General features: G+C 53.4%; 1 protein-coding gene across 2 annotated transcripts in view; it reads left to right on the plus strand.

The window, feature by feature from the left end:
* The first annotated feature begins 10,250 nt into the window (after positions 1-10,250).
* The window catches only part of TLL1 (tolloid like 1), a 195,915-nt gene continuing 188,751 nt past the window's right edge, over positions 10,251-17,414 (plus strand). The window contains exon 1 of one of the 2 annotated variants that reach the window (XM_072725000.1): positions 10,251-10,353. Coding sequence is in view for 1 of the 2 variants with exons in the window: in XM_072724999.1 (XP_072581100.1) it covers positions 10,852-11,020 (169 nt within the window). In the remaining variant the exon portion in view is untranslated. Of the gene's footprint in view, positions 10,354-10,791; positions 11,021-17,414 lie in introns of those variants that run through there. The other variant, XM_072724999.1, reaches the window with a different exon arrangement.

The raw sequence follows: 17,414 nt of genomic DNA on the forward strand, positions 1-17,414 counted from the left end.
GGTTCTCACTAGAGGTCGCAGGATGTCAAAAAACTGACCAGCAAACGAGAATGCAGTTGCCAAAGGTAGTGTCCACAAAGCATCCTCTTTGTTCAGTCCCAGAAATGCCTCAGACAGTGAGCCCATGAGAACACCAGGCCCTGAAACACTTTAAGGCTAATTAGTGTCCACCTCCTGCACGGCTTCTGCCTTTGAAGCTAAGAGCTTCCACCATACGTGGCCTTTAAAGGCCTAGCAGAGGAACAGGATCTGAAGGGTTGACGCAACCTTCCCCAGAGTAAACGCTTCCATATAGTTCAGGTCGGCCGATGACCCGGGTTATTAGCCTATTTTCGCTCATTCGTGAAGTGGCAGGCACATTTATTTACTATCAAAATGAATATTATAAAGTCAAGTCTTGAAAAAAAACATTATGTCTTCAAAAGTTTTACTTACTCAAATTTCTAGAAAAAGAGGTAATACTGTCCCGTCCCTTTCTTCGCACACTTTCGTAGGTTTTACGTGCAGATACTCCTCTGGCCATTTCAGTTTTTAAGTTTTATTGTGAGAGCACTTTCAGTATTCAAACTCTGATATGCGTGTCTTACTTTTGATTTTTCTGCCCATCGTAGCAACTAGAACATGAACAAATCAAAATAATGCTCAGAATACATCCAAAAATCCCTCACAGTTGTGGTGCGGGGGTACCAGTTATAAATCCCCAGGAGAACTTTTAAATGGAGCAATCATTCAGAAAACTTACCCTGAAACGAAAGACATGGTTAAAAGATCAGTCTTACGGAAAAACATGACAACTGGGGAGGGGGGGGGGGAACCAGATTTCGTCTTTGAGGCAATTTCAAAAGCTACAGGAAATCTTGCAGATCAAAAGTGTTGTCATCACTCCAGCCTATAGGATTTGACATGTGAGAGAAGAAACAACTAATTTTGCAATAAAACAAGTTCTCTTGAGCTAAATTAAAACTTATCATCACATTATTCACTTTGATGTTTCTTATTTGGGGAAATTATTAAAAATAGCTCAGATACTGCGATCAAAGCCGTAAATACGGATTCAGTTAGGAACAAGTTAGTTTCGAGGGGTACGAAGAACATAAGTTAGGGACTAACTGGTCTACTCAGATGTTTTCTGCAGAGTTAGGATCCCTGGCTGGCACGCCCTCGGTTTTATGAAGAGCTTCTTGTTTCAGGGTAATTTTATTTATTCTTGGGGAGCATGTCCCGTGAGCTGCGGCATTTATATGCCGGGCTATTATAATAAAAACGGCTAATAAAAGGTCCTACTGCATATTGAATTAATTGCTCTACTAATTGCTTTCCTGTTTTACTAGTAGTTAAAAGCGAACAGCTTTAGGTTCTTTGCATGTGGTCTGAGGATTTCAAAAGCGTCAGCCATAAACCTTGCACTGATGTTAAAGCCAAACACATGACAGTTTTCCACCCCGTGCAGCAAGTGTTATTAGAGCAAGAAGACAAAGGAGAACCGACTCATTTTTCCAGGTCACCTAGAGATGTTTAAATCTTCAGTTATTCCTTTTTTTTTTTTTTTTTTCCCTGAAATCACTAACGTGTTTTCAAAGGGAACTGGACTCAGACTTTGGCCTAGCAACACGACCTAATTACTTTTGGTGTCGGTGTAGGAACCCCTGTGAATGAGCAGACTTTTCTCGACCTTTCTGAAGCACAGAGGAAGCAAAGGAGAGCAACCCCGTGCCTGTGCCTTGGGACCGGATTACCTGACGGTGAGGACGGGACACGGCGCACAGCCTTACAGATGAACCGTGACCTGCGCTCACAGATGCTGCTGTTTTCAGAGGAGGGGGAATGATCTGGAAAGCACTGGGTATAACCTCCTATCGGATACATGCTAACTAAAGTAGAAAACGGAGGAAATCATCCGGAAATGTCAGCACTTTCCCTCTAGCGAAAAAGTACAGCACCACACCCATTTTCCTCTGAACCGGCTAGATAATTGAGCCGAGGGGGCTTCCAGAAGCTTGTCTGCGTAATCAGCTTCTGACACCCCAGCTCCGCTGTGTCCTGGCAAGAGCAACGTGGAGGTTCTGGTGAGGAAGAGACCTAAGCTGAAGGAAACTGTCCCCCCTGGGTCCCCAGGGGATGCTCCCCCCGCTCGGGGTCTCAGGGTCCGGGGGCTGGTGTCGCCGGGCCTTGAACAAACCGTGTCCGCCTAGTCTGGGGAGCGTTGGCTCATTTGGTGCAAGTGCCGTGAAGACGCAAAGCCATGCACACACAAACAAGCACCCTGGGAGGCTCCCCGAGGATTGGGAGTCGGTTTTCCAGAGCAACACCCCCGCTCGGGTGGTTGGGAGAGTGTCCCAGGCAGTCCCAGGGCCTGTGCCTGAGGAGGAAGGCCCAGCTCAGCCTCAGGGCCGCTCACGGCATGAGCGTGGCCTGGCCCCGACACCAGGCCCCCCAGACCCGAAGCATAACGGGGAGTCGGATGCAGAGAGGCCGGCGTGCAAGGACGTGCAGCCACGTGCGATGCACAGAGTCACGCCATGAAACGGCCTGGTGACCTCCCAGCGCGTCACAAACACTGAGGTCACTGGCATTGTAAACCCAGGCCCACCAGTCCCCGGGACCGTGTGCCAGACGCTGCTAGTGAACCCAGGTGGCATCTGGTGCTCTCGTTGCTGGTGACCCAGAGGGGCTGGCCTCCAGGAATCCGGGCTGCCCCGACAGTGGTTGAGCCGAAGAAGTGAAGTCATGGGTCAGCTGGGGGCATGGGTGCTGGGGGCATGGGTGCTCCGGGCTGTTGAGTTGTGGCGGGTGGGGAGGGGAAGGACAGGCAAGGGCCCCAGCAGCCCCCAACCCCTGCCAGGCCCCCTCAGCGCACACGTGTCCCCCTGGGTCTCTGGCTGGTGGCTGCTGGGCTGGGGAGGTTGCCCTTCGCGGGCAGGACACGAGCCGCCTGCCCAGCCCGGGGACGGCTGCGCTGCAGGTGACCGACCGAGGAAGCCTTTCACGGTAAAGGTGAGAACCACCGAGCTGGGCGAGAACAAGTGTCCCAAGACGTCCAAGAGGTCGAGCAAGGATCCAAGGACATTTTCTGATTCCAAATGCTCCATCGTATTAACTAGATGGATTCTTAAAGTCGATTTCCACTCTGATTCTAGGGTTCAATATTCCCAGTGATGGAATATTAGACTTTTGGTTTAGATTGTCGCAATGGACCCGTTTCATTGTCAGTTCAAAAGCTACTTTGCACTCGTGCATGCGAACTGCACATCTCGTGGGATTCCTGCCCAGCGGGGACAGGGCCCTTGTCACGGGAAGGATGTGCAGGGGAGGCATGGCTTCTCCTTGGCCTGACTTGAGTGCAAGGCCCGGGGGAGACGTGCTTCTGTCTAGAATGTCATCCAGGGCGTCAGGGGGGATACGATGCAAAATGAGGCTTCACCAGAGGCTCGCCGACAGGTGAGGGGCTCTGGCTGGGGCCAGAGGCTCTAGGCCACTGTCACCAGGTGGCTCTCCCTGCCCGTCACGGGGGGTGGGCCAGTGGGAGGACTGTAGGCCCCCAAAGGGCAGACAGCGAGTGAGCCAGTGGGGGTCGGGGGCACGAGGCCACAGTAGTGGGTTCGTGAATGACGCACTCGCCCTCTTGTCCCTCCCCTTTAAAGTAGCGTCAGATCAGAAGAACATTGGCATGTGATTGACTTGGAGAAAGGCCCTCATGTAGTTTGGGCATTTCTTTCTCACAAGAAGCTGGTACTACTCAATTATTTTATTTTTAAAATTAAGTTATTCTCCCCCCCCCCAAAAAAAAACTAAAAAAAACAAAAACAAAAATAAAATGTGTCTCTAAGAAATAAAATTGTTATTCCCATTGCTTTGGAAGCATGTAGTGTGTTCTCTTGACGTCTCCAATGCCTATTTTTTCATCTTCATGGGAAAGTAGGATGAAATGATGTTCACATTGTATTTGAGAGGAACTTGCATAGGAAGGATGGGGAGACTTCCCTTATGTTCATGTTATGGAAATTTGAAACGAAGGGGGCAGGTAATGGCCAGGGCAGGGGCATTCTAGATCATTCTAGATGCTGGTCACAGATGTGTATTTGTATTACTGGGAAATGTATAAGCAACGCCAGCAATGTCACCTAAATATTTACTTCAATGTGATGCATTTCGTATTTGTGGGGTTTTTCAAATAAAATTGTCCTCGCTTTATTTCATTTGTACACACAGGTGTGTGTTTCTGTGTGTGTGTGTGGATTTCTTCCTGCCAGTGGGGAAGCTCACGGCGTACGAGTTTTTCCCACAGGTCACCAGAAGAATGCCAATGACCACTTTTTAAAATATACTTACACCCACCCAAAAGTCCACTGCATGCACAATCGTACTTGATTCTGATTCCAACCTCTGAGGTCTTTTGTTCTCGTTTCAACACCCAAGGGAGGACACCCAGAGGCGAAGCGGCTGCCAGATGAGCAAGTCAGACTTTTTCTGCTAGTGAGACCCAGAGTCTTCGCTGGTCTGTCCCTTGTCTCTCTCCAGCCTTGAACGAGTTACTCTCCCTGAGTCCTATCATTTAGTTCGAGGTGAAGGAGGAGACGGTCCTCTTCCCATGGCGCATTCAGAGGGGCGGAAATAGTTGGACTTTGCAGAACGCGGTTCAGGTGCCTTTCCCCATGTAGATTAAAGGATGGGCATTGGAGACTTCAAGAGAACACACTGTACACTTCCAAAGCAATGGGAATAATGATTTTATTTCTTAGAAACACATTTTATTTTTGTATTTATTTATTTATTTATTTTGGAGTAGCTTAACAGACAATGACAGCGCACACATACCAGAAACGGGCATTTGGAGACTTCAAGAGAACACACTGTACGCTTCCAAAGCAACGGGAATAATGGTTTTATTTCTTAGAGACACATTTTATTTTTGTATTATTTATTTATTTATTTATTTATTTATTTATTTATTTATTTATTATTTATTTATTTATATTTATTTATTTATTTTGGAATAACTTAACAGACGATGACAGCGCACACATACCCGAAGAGCAGTGCATAGCGGAGCGGTGGGGCACACCACGTGTATTAGCTCAGTCCATCCTTGTCACAACTCTGGGACATATTATCACCCCTGAGATTATCCCTGTTTTAGGAGTGAAGGGAGTGAGGACAGCTGAGGTTTAAAAAGTGGGTTCCCAGTCACCGTGACCAAGCCAGTAAGCAGAGTGCTGGAGTTTGGACTGGGAGACGGTTTCTGAGCTCCAGATTCCTGTGCCTCCCTCGCCAAATGTTGGGGGGAGCGCAGGGGGGTGCGGTGCGGGCCCAGGGGTCACACACTGGAACACCTGTTGGAGGACTCGAACTTGTGAGTCCCATCAGGTGGGGGATGAGTCAACCTCCTACTCATTCCATTCCGTGGCCTCCGTTTCCCTCTGGCAAGCTGATGCCTGAATGAGGACTACAATCATTTCCAGGGGTCCTCAGCCCATAATACGTGTTTTTTGAACAAAGAGGGCAGCGGCTCTTCTTGAGACTTAACCAGCAAGTCCTACTTACACAAGCGAACGACCTGAGGTGCTCAGGGTCAGTACCTGCGGCTCCTGGTCCAAACGTGGCCTCCGGAGTGGCCGGCTGGAAAGGGGAAGGAGCGGCAGAAGCAAGAGCAGGAATCCATTGAGGTTTGGTGTGTGGAAGACGCCCAAGGGGGTGCTGCGCACCCCAAGCGGCGGCCCTAAGGGGACACAGGACTCACGTTAGATCAGGGTTGATCAAACATCACTTGACCTTCCCGTGCCACCTTTATGGTTGACTTAATTTCATAAGGCAACTAACTTGGTTTTTAATCTGAACAGCGTGAGAAATATATGCAATCGCAAATTTGTTAATTCATCCCTTAGAACGTATATGGGTTTATAATATACACACATATGGAACTATTTTTTCTTTTTTCTTTTTTTTAAAGTTTATCACTATGTTGCCTAAAATGATCCCACGTGGCATCGGGGGTTTTAAGACACCGTGGACACTGAAGTAGAAGTAAGAGAGGCTATGTTGACTTGCTCGGGGCTGCGAGAGAGGCCCTGGGAGGAAAGAAGGGAAGACGCGGCCTATGTGTGCTGTAGAGGGTCACATGAAAATGGGGTGAAAGAGAGGGTTAAAAGGTCTGGAGTAGCTCAAAGCCATTCGAACGAAGAGGATCTCTGTCCTCCAAGGTGAGGACACGCTAGAGAAGACAGTAGTCAGCAGGCTAGCAAGTACCAAGGAATGACGTCAGCGGGCCCTACTCACACCAGAATCCATGCAGGTGGGAGGTTCTTTTATTTTTTTTTATTTTTTTTTTGTTTCCTGGAGGAGGTGTATGTCTTCTTTCTTAACAAACAAACAAACACCTTCTGCAACACTTTTGTTGTGAAGCAAATACTGCCTTCTGTTCACTTTTTCATTCTGTTCCCGACACTATATTTGTTACTCAGGAAACAGCAATAAAGACAGATTTTGCTTGACTCTGGTGTCATCCTAATTATCAAGAGTTGGGAGCATCCTGCCACAGGGACATATGAAATAATGTGATATAAAAAAAAAAAAAAGTCATAGAATGTGGTGTTTAAAAATGTGGAAGTCAGAGGCCGTTTAGGCCCAGAGAAGCATCTTCTCATTTAACAATATTTAACTGAGATGCATATCGTTTAATTTAAAAAAACAGCAGCATTAGTACATGGCAGGATTTTTTTTTAAGCCCTGAAGTAATAGATTGAATCGTAGGAAATTGCCAATATTTGCTGTTTTTTTAACCTGCGCATAGACAGTTTCCTAGGAGTCCGTCTCTGTAGATACTATTTGGTTAATAGGGTGATAGTTTCTGCTTCAGACAAGGGGAGCGAGGCCAAGGGAGAGAGGGAAACACGTTTTATCCCATTCTCATCTGAACCATCTTTATTTTTAAACAAGGGAGAAGGGTGTATGTACTCCTGTATTACTTGGTTTCATAACAAAAAACAGTAACAACTAGCTTTTGACAAAATGGTCAGATAAGAAAATAGACATTTTTTTTAAGGTTTATTTATTTTAGAGAGAGCGAGTGAGCATGGGGGAAGGGAAGGAGGAGGGGGGAGAGAAGGAGAGAGCACAGGATGTGGGAAGGGGCAGAGGAAGAGGGAGAGAGAATCTCCAGCTGACCCGGCCGTAGGCCGTAGGCCGGGGTCCCCTGCACACGGGGCTCCATCCTTGGACCCCGAGATCCCAACCTGAGCCGAACCGAGAGTCAGTGCTTAAAGGCGGGGCCGCCCAGGTGCCCTGAACACTCCGGCTGCTAGTGCCCACGGTCCACAAGGAGGTTGATGTTACTTACACTGACAGCAAACAAACAGTCTATACTCCAGCTGGCGTGGACTTGCCGCCCGCTTCTGCTCCCTTGGGTGGCTTTGTTCTCCAGGCTCCTGGGGTGATGGGTCCTGTTGTGGGCCGCGACGACCCGAGGCAGGTGGCAGCTAGAAGCCCAGGTTACTTCAGCACACGTCTTACTAGAGGACTCAAGCTCCTCTTTTTATCTCTCCGCGGAGATGGGGTTCACATACTGCGCAGGTTTGCAGCTACCTTCTGACTGAGCACTCAACTCTTCGCTCCTATGCATGTTCTTGCCTTTTGTTTTCTTTAAATTCTTGCAGATTCATGTTTGTTTTTTTTAATGGACAGGGCAACATTTATTGTTATTGTTAGTTTGCAATCATAGGAACTATAGAAATAAAATTTAAAGGTAGGTATTTTATGACTGCAGAGTTAGACTGAACGCATATTTTAAAATAATATTTATAAGTAAATCAGGGATTGAGGCCTAGGATATTGTGGTGTAAATAACTATTCACCACAGCTCTTTCAGCCAGAGAGAAGCATTTCTAGATTTTTTTTTTTTATTTCTAGATTTTGATTTGAGGTTCTACTATGTCAATCATTCTAAGTCTAGAATATAAATTTACAAGATTGTGGAACTAGGCAATGATAAATTCTGTAAGGAATCTGTAACAGGCACCATTATATGATGAGGCAGCTGTCCCTATTTTTCACTTTTTTTTCTTCCCCGGGAAAAATGAATGAACATACTCATTCCTGCAATGTAAGTGATGTGTAGATAATCTCCAGGTAGAAACTCTTGCAGACTTGCCTGTGGAAAATGGTCTAAGGAGGTATGTGCAGTCATTCAGGTTCACAGGGGACATTTTCAAGGTTGGGGGGTAGCCAGGAGACATGGTGTCATCAGCCCTACATCAAGGATCCTCTAAAGGAAAGTTGCATTTTCTGGGCTTTCAGATGGGCCGAGCAGCAGAACACATTCTTGTCTGGCCCTGCGCTAGAGCAACACCATTATTAATTATGCAAACCTTTTTTTTTTTTTTTTTCCTTTTTGGATGGGTAAAAGAATTTGAGGATGACTCAGCAAGAGATTTCAAAACCAAATACCTTTACCTACTTGCTGAACACGTCCTCTGTTTCAAACGCGCTCTCTGTTGGGTGACCTGGGGTTAAGAGTCTGAGACCCACGGAAGGAAGGCTCCCTGGCTGCCCTGGCCTCTCAGAAAGCCCCAGTTCCGCCAGGAATGTCAGATCAGTTGTTCTAGATCTGGTTCTAGTCCTCCCATCCTTTTAGTCTTGGCTTAAGTCTGCAATAGTTGGGATTTCCAGGGCGGCCTGCAAGGTTTTTCCAACAACCCTGAAACTTGGGTAAATTCCCTAACCTAACTGATGGGGTCTGGGCCTCCTGGGCGTGTGCAGGGGGGGGTGGGAGCAGGGTGCTAGCCCTAACCCTAACCCTAACCCTAACCCTGTTCCTCCAGGTGACCCCATATTCTGACGGGACCTCGGGCCAGGCGGACGTTTCCATGCACAATAAAGATGGGAAGGCAACGGATCTTTATTTTCATTTTTTTCTTTTTCTTTCTTTTTTCTTTTTTTTTTCTTTTTGCCACCAGTCCCCCGCTAAGGTGACAGTTCAAGATGCAGCTGCAAGAGGCCGGGCTCCCAGTCACCAGCCGGGGGAGGAGGAGGCGTCCTCTCACCTATTTTGGAAACGACTTGCAGATGTGGGGAAACCGCCGAGTCGCTCCCACCGGGGGTTTCGCAGAGATTTCCTCTGGGTTTTTTCCTCTTTTCCTCCCCCCTCCTCGATTCCGTCTCCCACAACCTGTGTTTGTCTTCGTCTGCCCGCGGCCCTGCGGTCTCCCTCGCGCTCCCGCCAGCGTCTACGCGCCCCGCTCCGGAGCGAGGCAGCCGGGCAGGGGCCAGGGCTGTCCCGGGGATGCGCTTCCCGGGGGTCCTGCCGCCTCCTGCCTGCGCCCGCCGGAGCCGCGAGCCCAGCCCGGCAGCAGCCCCGGCGCTTCCTGCCCCTGCAGTCTGCGCCGGCAGCGCGGGGCTCTCTCTGCTTTTTTGCTTTTTTTCTTTCCTTTTTTTTTGTGTGTGTGTGTTAAATCGCAGTTTGGGGATGTTCGTTCTCAGCAGAAACTTTGCTGGTTGGGGGACTCGGAGCGCGGTGTACCGCCCCCCAGTCCCGCGGCCCCGCCGCGCTGCGCCCCTCTCCCCTCTCCCCTCCCGCCCCGGGTCGGCCCGGCCGCGCTGCACCCCTGCCCCCCGCGACCCCAGGTCGGCCCGGCCCGGCCGCGCTGCACCCCCCGCCCCCCAGGTCGGTCCCGCCGCGCTGCACCCCCCACGCCCCAGGTCGGCCCGGCCGCTCTGCTCCCCTCTCCCCTCCCTGCCCCAGGTCGGTCCGGCCGCTCTGCTCCCCTGCCCCCCCCCCCCCCCGCGACCTCAGGTCGGCCCGGCCGCGCTGCCCTCCTCGCTCCCCAAGTCGGTCCCGCCGCGCTGCCCCCCACGCCCCAGGTCGGCCCGGCCGCTCTGCTCCCCTCTCCCCTCCCTGCCCCAGGTCGGCCCCGCCGCGCTGCACCCCCACCCCGCCCCCCCTGCCCCCCAGGTCGGCCCCGCCGCGCTGCACCCCCTCGCCCTCCCCCGCCCCAGGTCGGCCCCGCGGCTCTGCCCTCCCTGCCCCCCCCTCCCCCGCCCCCGGTTGGTCCGGCCGCGCTGACCCCCCAGGTCGGCCCGGGCTGCACGGGTGGGGGAGGGGAGGCGGCGGTCGCCCCGGCCCGGCCCCCCCCCGCCCCCCGCCCCCCGCACCCCCGCCCCCCGCACCCCGCACCCCCGCCCCCCGCCCCCCGCCCCCCGCACCCCCGCACCCCGCACCCCCGCACCCCGCACCCCCGCACCCCTGCACCGCCGCTCGTGTGCTCGTGTCCGCGGGTCGCAGCCGGGGGCGCCGGCGCGCGTGTGGCAGGCGCGGGAGGCGGCGGAGCTGCGGCCGGATCCTGACCCTGATTGTGTGAATAAGTAAGCAGGATGCGAGTGATTGGGCTGGATGCTGCGAGGCTTTTTTTTTTTTCAAGTTAGGAAGAGGGTGAAGAGCCGGGGGGGGGGCGCATCCCCAGAGCCTCGCACTTCGCCGCCGCCCGCCAGTCGCTGTCCGGCGGCCGCAGGCTCCCGAGTCCCGCGGCGGGGACCCCCCCCCCCCCCCCCCGGCGAGGCGGGCGCTGATGTGCGGAGCGGACTCGCCCTCCCCGGGCGGCGGCGGCGGCGGCGGGCGCGGGGGGCGCGGGAGCCCGGCCTTCGGGGGCCGCTGAGCCGCGGGGACTTCGGCCGCCGGCGGGGCGAGCTGCGGCGGGGGCGCCCGCTCCCCGGAGCCCCCGCCCCTCCCGCCGCACCTGCCCCCCCCCCCCCGGGCCTCCCGCCGGCCGGCGGCGCCCGCATGTGCCGGGACACCTGAGCCGCGCGGTCGCCCAGGCCGCCGGGAGGCGCAGCCCCGGGCCCACCTGCCGCGGCGGGAGCAGCATGGGGCTGGCGGCGCTCGCCCCGGGGATGCTCGTGTGGCTGCTCGCCTCGGGGATGCTGCTCCCCGGGGAGCCGCGGGCGCGCGCCGGCCTCGCCTCCGAGGACGCTTCGGACGGGAACGAGGGCGACGGAGCGGACGCCATCGACTACCGGGACCCCTGCAAGGCCGGTGAGTGCCCCCGCGCCGCGCCGCGGCCTCACCTGCGCCCCCGCCCCGCCCCGCCCCTCCCCGGCCCAGCGCGGGCGCCCGCGGCCCCACTCGGGCTGCACGTCCGGAGGCGCTCGGGTCCGCCCCCGCTCCGGGCCGGGCTGCGCGCGTCTGCGGGGCCCCTCCTCGCCCCGTCCCGCTGCCCCGGCTGCCCCGGCTGCCCCGCTGCCCCCGCTGCCCCCGCTGCCGGCGCCCCCCGAGGCGGGCGGGATGGAGCCCTCGGGCCCGCGCGGGGTCCAGGCGGAGGGGGCCCGGGACCGCCCCGGGAGCTCCCACGGCGGGGGCGGGCCCCGTGCGTCGGCGCATCGCAGCGACCCCCCGAAATGCAGAAACCCCGAAGCCCGCAGCGTGCGACTGCTCGCCCCGTGCAAACTCGTGCCCTCGCCCCGGCGCACGCCCCGGGATGCGCTGCGGCCGAGCCCGAGCCCAGCCGGGCGCCCCGGACCGTCTCCGTCCCGCTCGGGGGCGCCCCCGCAGTCCCCCCAGGTCGGAGCCGCGCGGGTCCCGGGTCCGAGGGCGGGGGCTCCGGGTCTGAGGGCGGGGGCTCCGGGGGTCCGGGGAGCGGGGGTCCCGGAGTCGAGGATGGGAGTCCCGGGGTCCCAAGGCGGGGGTCTCGGGGTCCGAGGGCGGGGTCCGGGGCGGGGGTCCCGGGGTCGAGGATGGGGGTCCCGGGGTCCCAAGGCGGGGTCCCGAGTCCGAGGACGGGGGCTCCGGGGGTCCGAGAATGGGGGTCCCGGGGTCCGAGGGAGGGGGCTCCGGGTCCGAGGGCGGGGGCTCCGGGGGTCCGAGGGCGGGGACTCCGGGGTCCGAGGGAGGGGGTTCCGGGGGTCCGAGGATGGGGGTCCCGGGGTCCGAGGATGGGGGTCCCGGGTCCGAGGGCGAGGTCCCGAGTCCGAGGGCGGGGGTCCCGGGGGTCCGAGGGCGGGGACTCCGGGGTCCGAGAGCGGGGTCCCGGGGGTCCGAGGATGGGGGTCCCGGGGTCCGAGGATGGGGGTCCCGGGTCCGAGGGGGGGTCCCGAGTCCGAGGGCGGGGGTCCCGGGGGTCCGAGGGCGGGGACTCCAGGGTCCGAGGGCGGGGGTCCCGGGGGTCCGAGGGAGGGGACTCCGGGGTCCGAGGGAGGGGGTTCCGGGGGTCCGAGGATGGGGGTCCCGGGGTCCGAGGATGGGGGTCCCGGGTCCGAGGGGGGGTCCCGAGTCCGAGGGCGGGGGTCCCGGGGGTCCGAGGGCGGGGACTCCAGGGTCCGAGGGCGGGGGTCCCGGGGGTCCGAGGGCGGGGACTCCGGGGTCCGAGGGAGGGGGTTCCGGGGGTCCGAGGATGGGGGTCCCGGGGTCCGAGGATGGGGGTCCCGGGTCCGAGGGGGGGTCCCGAGTCCGAGGGCGGGGGTCCCGGGGGTCCGAGGGCGGGGACTCCAGGGTCCGAGGGCGGGGACTCCAGGGTCCGAGGGCGGGGGCTCCGGGGTCCTAGGGCGGGGTCCCGGGTCCGAGGGCGGGGTCCCGGGTCCGAGGGCGGGGTCCCGTGTCAGAGGGCGGGGGTCCCGGGGTTCGAGAGCGGGGGCTCCGGGGGTCGAGGATGGGGGTCCCGGGTCCGAGGTTCCGGGTCCGGGGGCGGGGTCCTGGGTCCAAGGGCGGGGGCTCCGGGTCCAAGGGCGGAGGTCCCGGGGTCCGGGGCGGGGGTCCCGGGGTCGAGGATGGGGGTCCCGGGTCCGAGGGCGGGTCTCCGGGTGGGGGGTGTCCCGGGGCCCGAGTGCGGGGTCTCAGCGCGGGCCTGGGAGGGAAGGCGCGGCCGGTCCCGCGGGGGGCGGGGGCGGGGGCGGGGGCGGGGGCGGGCCCAGGTGCCCCTGCCTGGCGAGGCGGGCCTGGCGGGAGCTGCCGGTCCGTCCGTCCGTCCGTCCTTCCGCCCGCAGGTGGGCCGCTCTGGGTGGAGGGCGGAGGCTGTGCGGGCGGGGGGCGCGGGGGGGGCGCGGGGGGCCCTGGCCGCGGGGTGACCTGGTGCACCGCGGGGCGCAGCTCGGGAGCCCCCGCTCCGCTCTCCTGTCGCCAGTGCCCGTCGCCTTCGGCCCTCGGTCTGTCCCGGCAGGTCTGTCGGGCCTTCCCGGTGGTCGCGGCAGGACCGCCCTGCTGGGATGGGGGACCACCGTCACTCCCGAACATACTTTTTTTTTCTTTGAAAAAGGACTTTTGAATCGTGTTTGCGACTGGGTGAAGATTCTGGACGTTCCTGTTTTATTTATTTATTTTTTATTTATTTATTTTTTTGGACGTTCCTGTTCTAGCTGAAGGGGGATGAAGTGTTATTTCTAAAGATCGTCTAGGAAAACGTCTATTCTGATGCTCTGTCGTGGGACATTCAACTGGCTATGCGTATTAAAAAGGGAAAAAAACCCCAAAACTCCAACGCATATGTATCCATCGGCCTGATGGCAGGAATATAATATAGTTTTCTATACAGATTCAACAGAAGTTCATGCCTTTTAAAAATCATCCATTTCAAATATGGATATAAGAAGTCTCCAAAATTAGTACTATTTTCAGAAATGATGTTGTTTAGGTTTACCTCGTGTTAGAAGTTGTCTAGGGTAAGGTCGTAGACATAATTGTTTTCTTTTCTTTTTTCTGTTTAAGAGTGTTTTCGATTTTAAGATTTAAGTGGTTGCACCATGTGTATTGAACTTGGCCTCAAGCATAAATGTTTATTATCCTCAGCAAATAAACATCTAGGGCAAGAAAAAGACCTTCAGGAGCATTTGCTTTTGTTTTTCCTTTAATACTGGCTTATTTTAGAGGATAACTGTTGAAGACAAAACAACAAAAACAACTTTAAAAGTGTATTATTACTCAAAACCAATTTCTTCCCTATCGTTGAGTACTAGAGTAAACCCACCTGTGTATGTGTGTCTATTCATATGTGTAATGAAAGAGAAATAAGAATGGCCCAAGTGGAAGGCTGAGAAGTATATCCAAAATCTGAGATCACTTTTTAAATGACCAACCCTGCTTTTTAAATTAAGTGACATGAAAGGTTTTAATTTCCCATCTTGGTTAAAGAGTGGCAAAATCTTTTTCTTTTTTTCTTTTTTTCTTTTTTTTCCTTTTGGCACTGTATAAGACGAGTAAAAGTTGTAATAACAGGAAAAAAAAACTAAGTAGCACATTGAAATCCCAGATAAGAGTCCACAAAAGGTCACTAAAATAAGAAAGTTGAGGATAGATATGTGAAAGAAGGCCACAGAAAAGCAAGAGAGGGTGCTCTCCAGATTCTGGGGCACCTTTGATCTGCCCTTTCGCAAGAGCTAGAGTGGAGGGCGAGGGCCATAAAATAAAGTGTCCTTTCTGAACTTCTCCAACGAGATCCTGCCTTTTCTCAAGCTATGCAGTGGCTTGATGTCATAACGACTGGCATCGCTTTACAGTTTCAAAAGCGCTTGGAAGTACGTTATTCAGCTCAACAATTTGTTAATCTTCCCATTACGCAGGTAGGAAAGCAGATGCTCCGTGAGCTCAAATGGTTGTTAAGATTATCCAGAGCTTGATGTGATGTCTTCTGGCTGTAAAACCTGGCACGTAGATAGACAGACAGACAAATAATTACACTGCATTCTCAGCCAGCCTGTTGGAGGCCTTCCTTGAAATACAAACAATAGAAATTTGATCTGGTTTACCTAGAGTCTAGACTAAAAGAAGTGCAGTTACTTTCACATCTGATAAGCGTGAAATGACTAAGAATATGGTTTCATCTTTTCCAAACCCAGTTACAGTATAAAGTCTTTGAGGGTAGAGGTCATACCCGATTTTTTAATGTTTATCACAGGGATAGATTACCACTGCTGACATCTAGTAAGTTCTCAGTTCCTTTTCGATATCTATAGACTATACATATTGATCTTTATCCCTTAGCTACAGATTTCTGTCCTAACCAGTAACGTTACCCGAGGAGAAACAGTCTTCATATCGTTCGTTAAAAATTGTGCCCTTCTGGGATCCCTGGGTGGCGCAGCGGTTTGGCGCCTGCCTTTGGCCCAGGGCACGATCCTGGAGACCTGGGATCGAATCCCACGTCAGGCTCCCGGTGCATGGAGCCTGCTTCTCCCTCTGCCTGTATCTCTGCCTCTCTATCTCTCTCTGTGACTATCATAAATAAATTAAAAAAAAATTAAAAAAAATTGTGCCCTTCTTAATGTATTTGTGAAACGGTGTGGTTTTCATGCCCACGAGACCTCCGATGATTTCAGGTTCGTGAAACCACTGGACAAAGAGGAAGCCTTGTGTGCACTGAACATTCACTTAGAAAGACATTTTGGTGTAAGTGAAAGTAGGTAAGTTAGTGCCGTGCAGCTTCAGGTCTATTTTGATAGCCAAGTCCATTGGGACGGATTAGAGGTAATTAATCTCTCTCTCTATATATATATAGATAAACACAAAGATGCAGCTAATTCAGAGGGATCTCTGATTGTCTTTCTTCAGCACAGTACATAGTCATGTGAGTTTGCAGTCTTACTGTCTAGTTCAGAAGGTTCCCGAGGGACACGGGGGAGCTGATGCTGCAGGAGGCCATTCCAGAACAGAGAGAGGCAGAGGTATCCTGTTTCAGTGTTGTACTGTTCCAGTAGGTGTTAATCAGAGTATTAATAGCTGTGAAGAGCCTGGGCAGATTCGGTGTGCAGCTTAATCTCTCAGGTTTGTCTAGAAACTACCTGGACAGACAGAGACCCGAGAAACCGACTGTATCAGGAAAGCTCAGGGCAGTTGAAAATATAACATGCAGTAAAAGGGGTGAAAGAATTTGGTAGTTTGAATGACGGGTAAACGTAAACTGTTCAGAAGCTTGTCCTTATCCTCTTTGGATAAGCGCGAACACCCTGAAAGAAGAAGAAGGAAAAAAAAAAAGGCTTTCTATCTTGAATCTTCTGAGTAAATGACTCCTTTCCTTGGAAAAAATCCAAACATGATTAAAGGTCAGTGACTTGCAAGGTTAAATTAGCCTTTAGAGTGGCGTACGCAAGGCTGTTTACCTAGAAACGGGGTTTGGGCGTCCTCAAGGCGTCTTCTTGCTGCTGTTCTTTATGATCAGCCTCCCGGGGCCCTCGTACATGAATTCTTGGGGTGATCTTCCTAAGTTTATAGGCTCTGGTAAGATCGCCCCTTCTTTCAGTCCTCGGTGCCGGGCTCCCCAGCTCCGCGGTCAGCCTCCTAAGTATGACATTTCAGAATTTGATGTCCAACCCTGTGTCGACTTTATTCTTTCATAGTATTAAATATTGAAGCATGTATTTCTTGGTCAGCACCTCCGTCAGTTGCCAAACCCTCATGTTAAAAAATGCATTTCATGGAGCGGCTTCTCTTTACCAGCCTCTTCTTTTAGTTTTCAGGCCTCAGATCTTGTTTTTTTCTTTTTCCTTTTTTTTTTTTTTTCCATCCCTCCTGTTTCTGATGCCAATTCAGAAGTGGCCAAAATATGGTCTTTGCAAAAGGAATGGACAGACATTGTATTCTATGTACTTGGATTCTCTCTTCATCTTTGCCAATAGTGATTCTGTAGCCCTCGTCGTGAGGGTCCCCGTCCAATTTTGGCCCACAAATGGCCATTCCTGTCACTAGGTATGGATTAGATAGACTTTTTTTTTTCTCTTAAATATATTCCCACAGAGTAAACTGTTTTTGAAGCTCCTTTTTGTTTGTTTCTTTACATCTTGTCTCCTGAGATCTTCCCATGTCACTTGCAAGTTCAACGTGTCGTTGGAATCCCTCCTCGGAGGCAGCTCGGGTAATCGTTAATGGAATCTTTATGATTTCTGATTCAGACCTACTGAATTGGAGTCCCCCCCTTCTCTGTTTAGGCCTCCTTAGTCTATGGTGGAACAGTTAAAAGGGGGTGGGAGCCTTGCAAAGGCTTTTTGAGGAACTTAGCGTGTACTTGCACACGTTTCCTCTTGCCGTCACGATGGCTCACTTTTTTACGAAAGCCTAATGTGTGCCGTGTGTGGTCTCTTCTGCAAAAACCATATTGTCTTCCCCTGTGATATATGCAAGGACCCTATTTTTGTACGTCTTAGCAGCTTCCCCTGATTTAAAATTTAATCTCACTTGCCTGTAGTTACCATCCCGTTCTTTGTAAACCTTAAGAATATTAGTCACATTATGATCCCTTAGGCCTCTTCACCAGCGGGTGTATTGGACAGAGGTTAGCCCTTAAATGTTTCTAGAACTCAGATGGATGGTATCAAGTGCTAGGGATTGACCAGCATTATTCCTTTTCTTTTTAGAGTATTATCTATTAGTTCTTATTAGTACCTTAGACCCATCTGCTTAGAATATTTAAAACTAGGACCTCCCTAAGCTTTTCTAAGAATGCTTGGAA

Source organism: Vulpes vulpes, chromosome 10 (genome assembly GCF_048418805.1).
Source record: "Vulpes vulpes isolate BD-2025 chromosome 10, VulVul3, whole genome shotgun sequence".
Lineage (NCBI taxonomy): Eukaryota > Metazoa > Chordata > Mammalia > Carnivora > Canidae > Vulpes > Vulpes vulpes.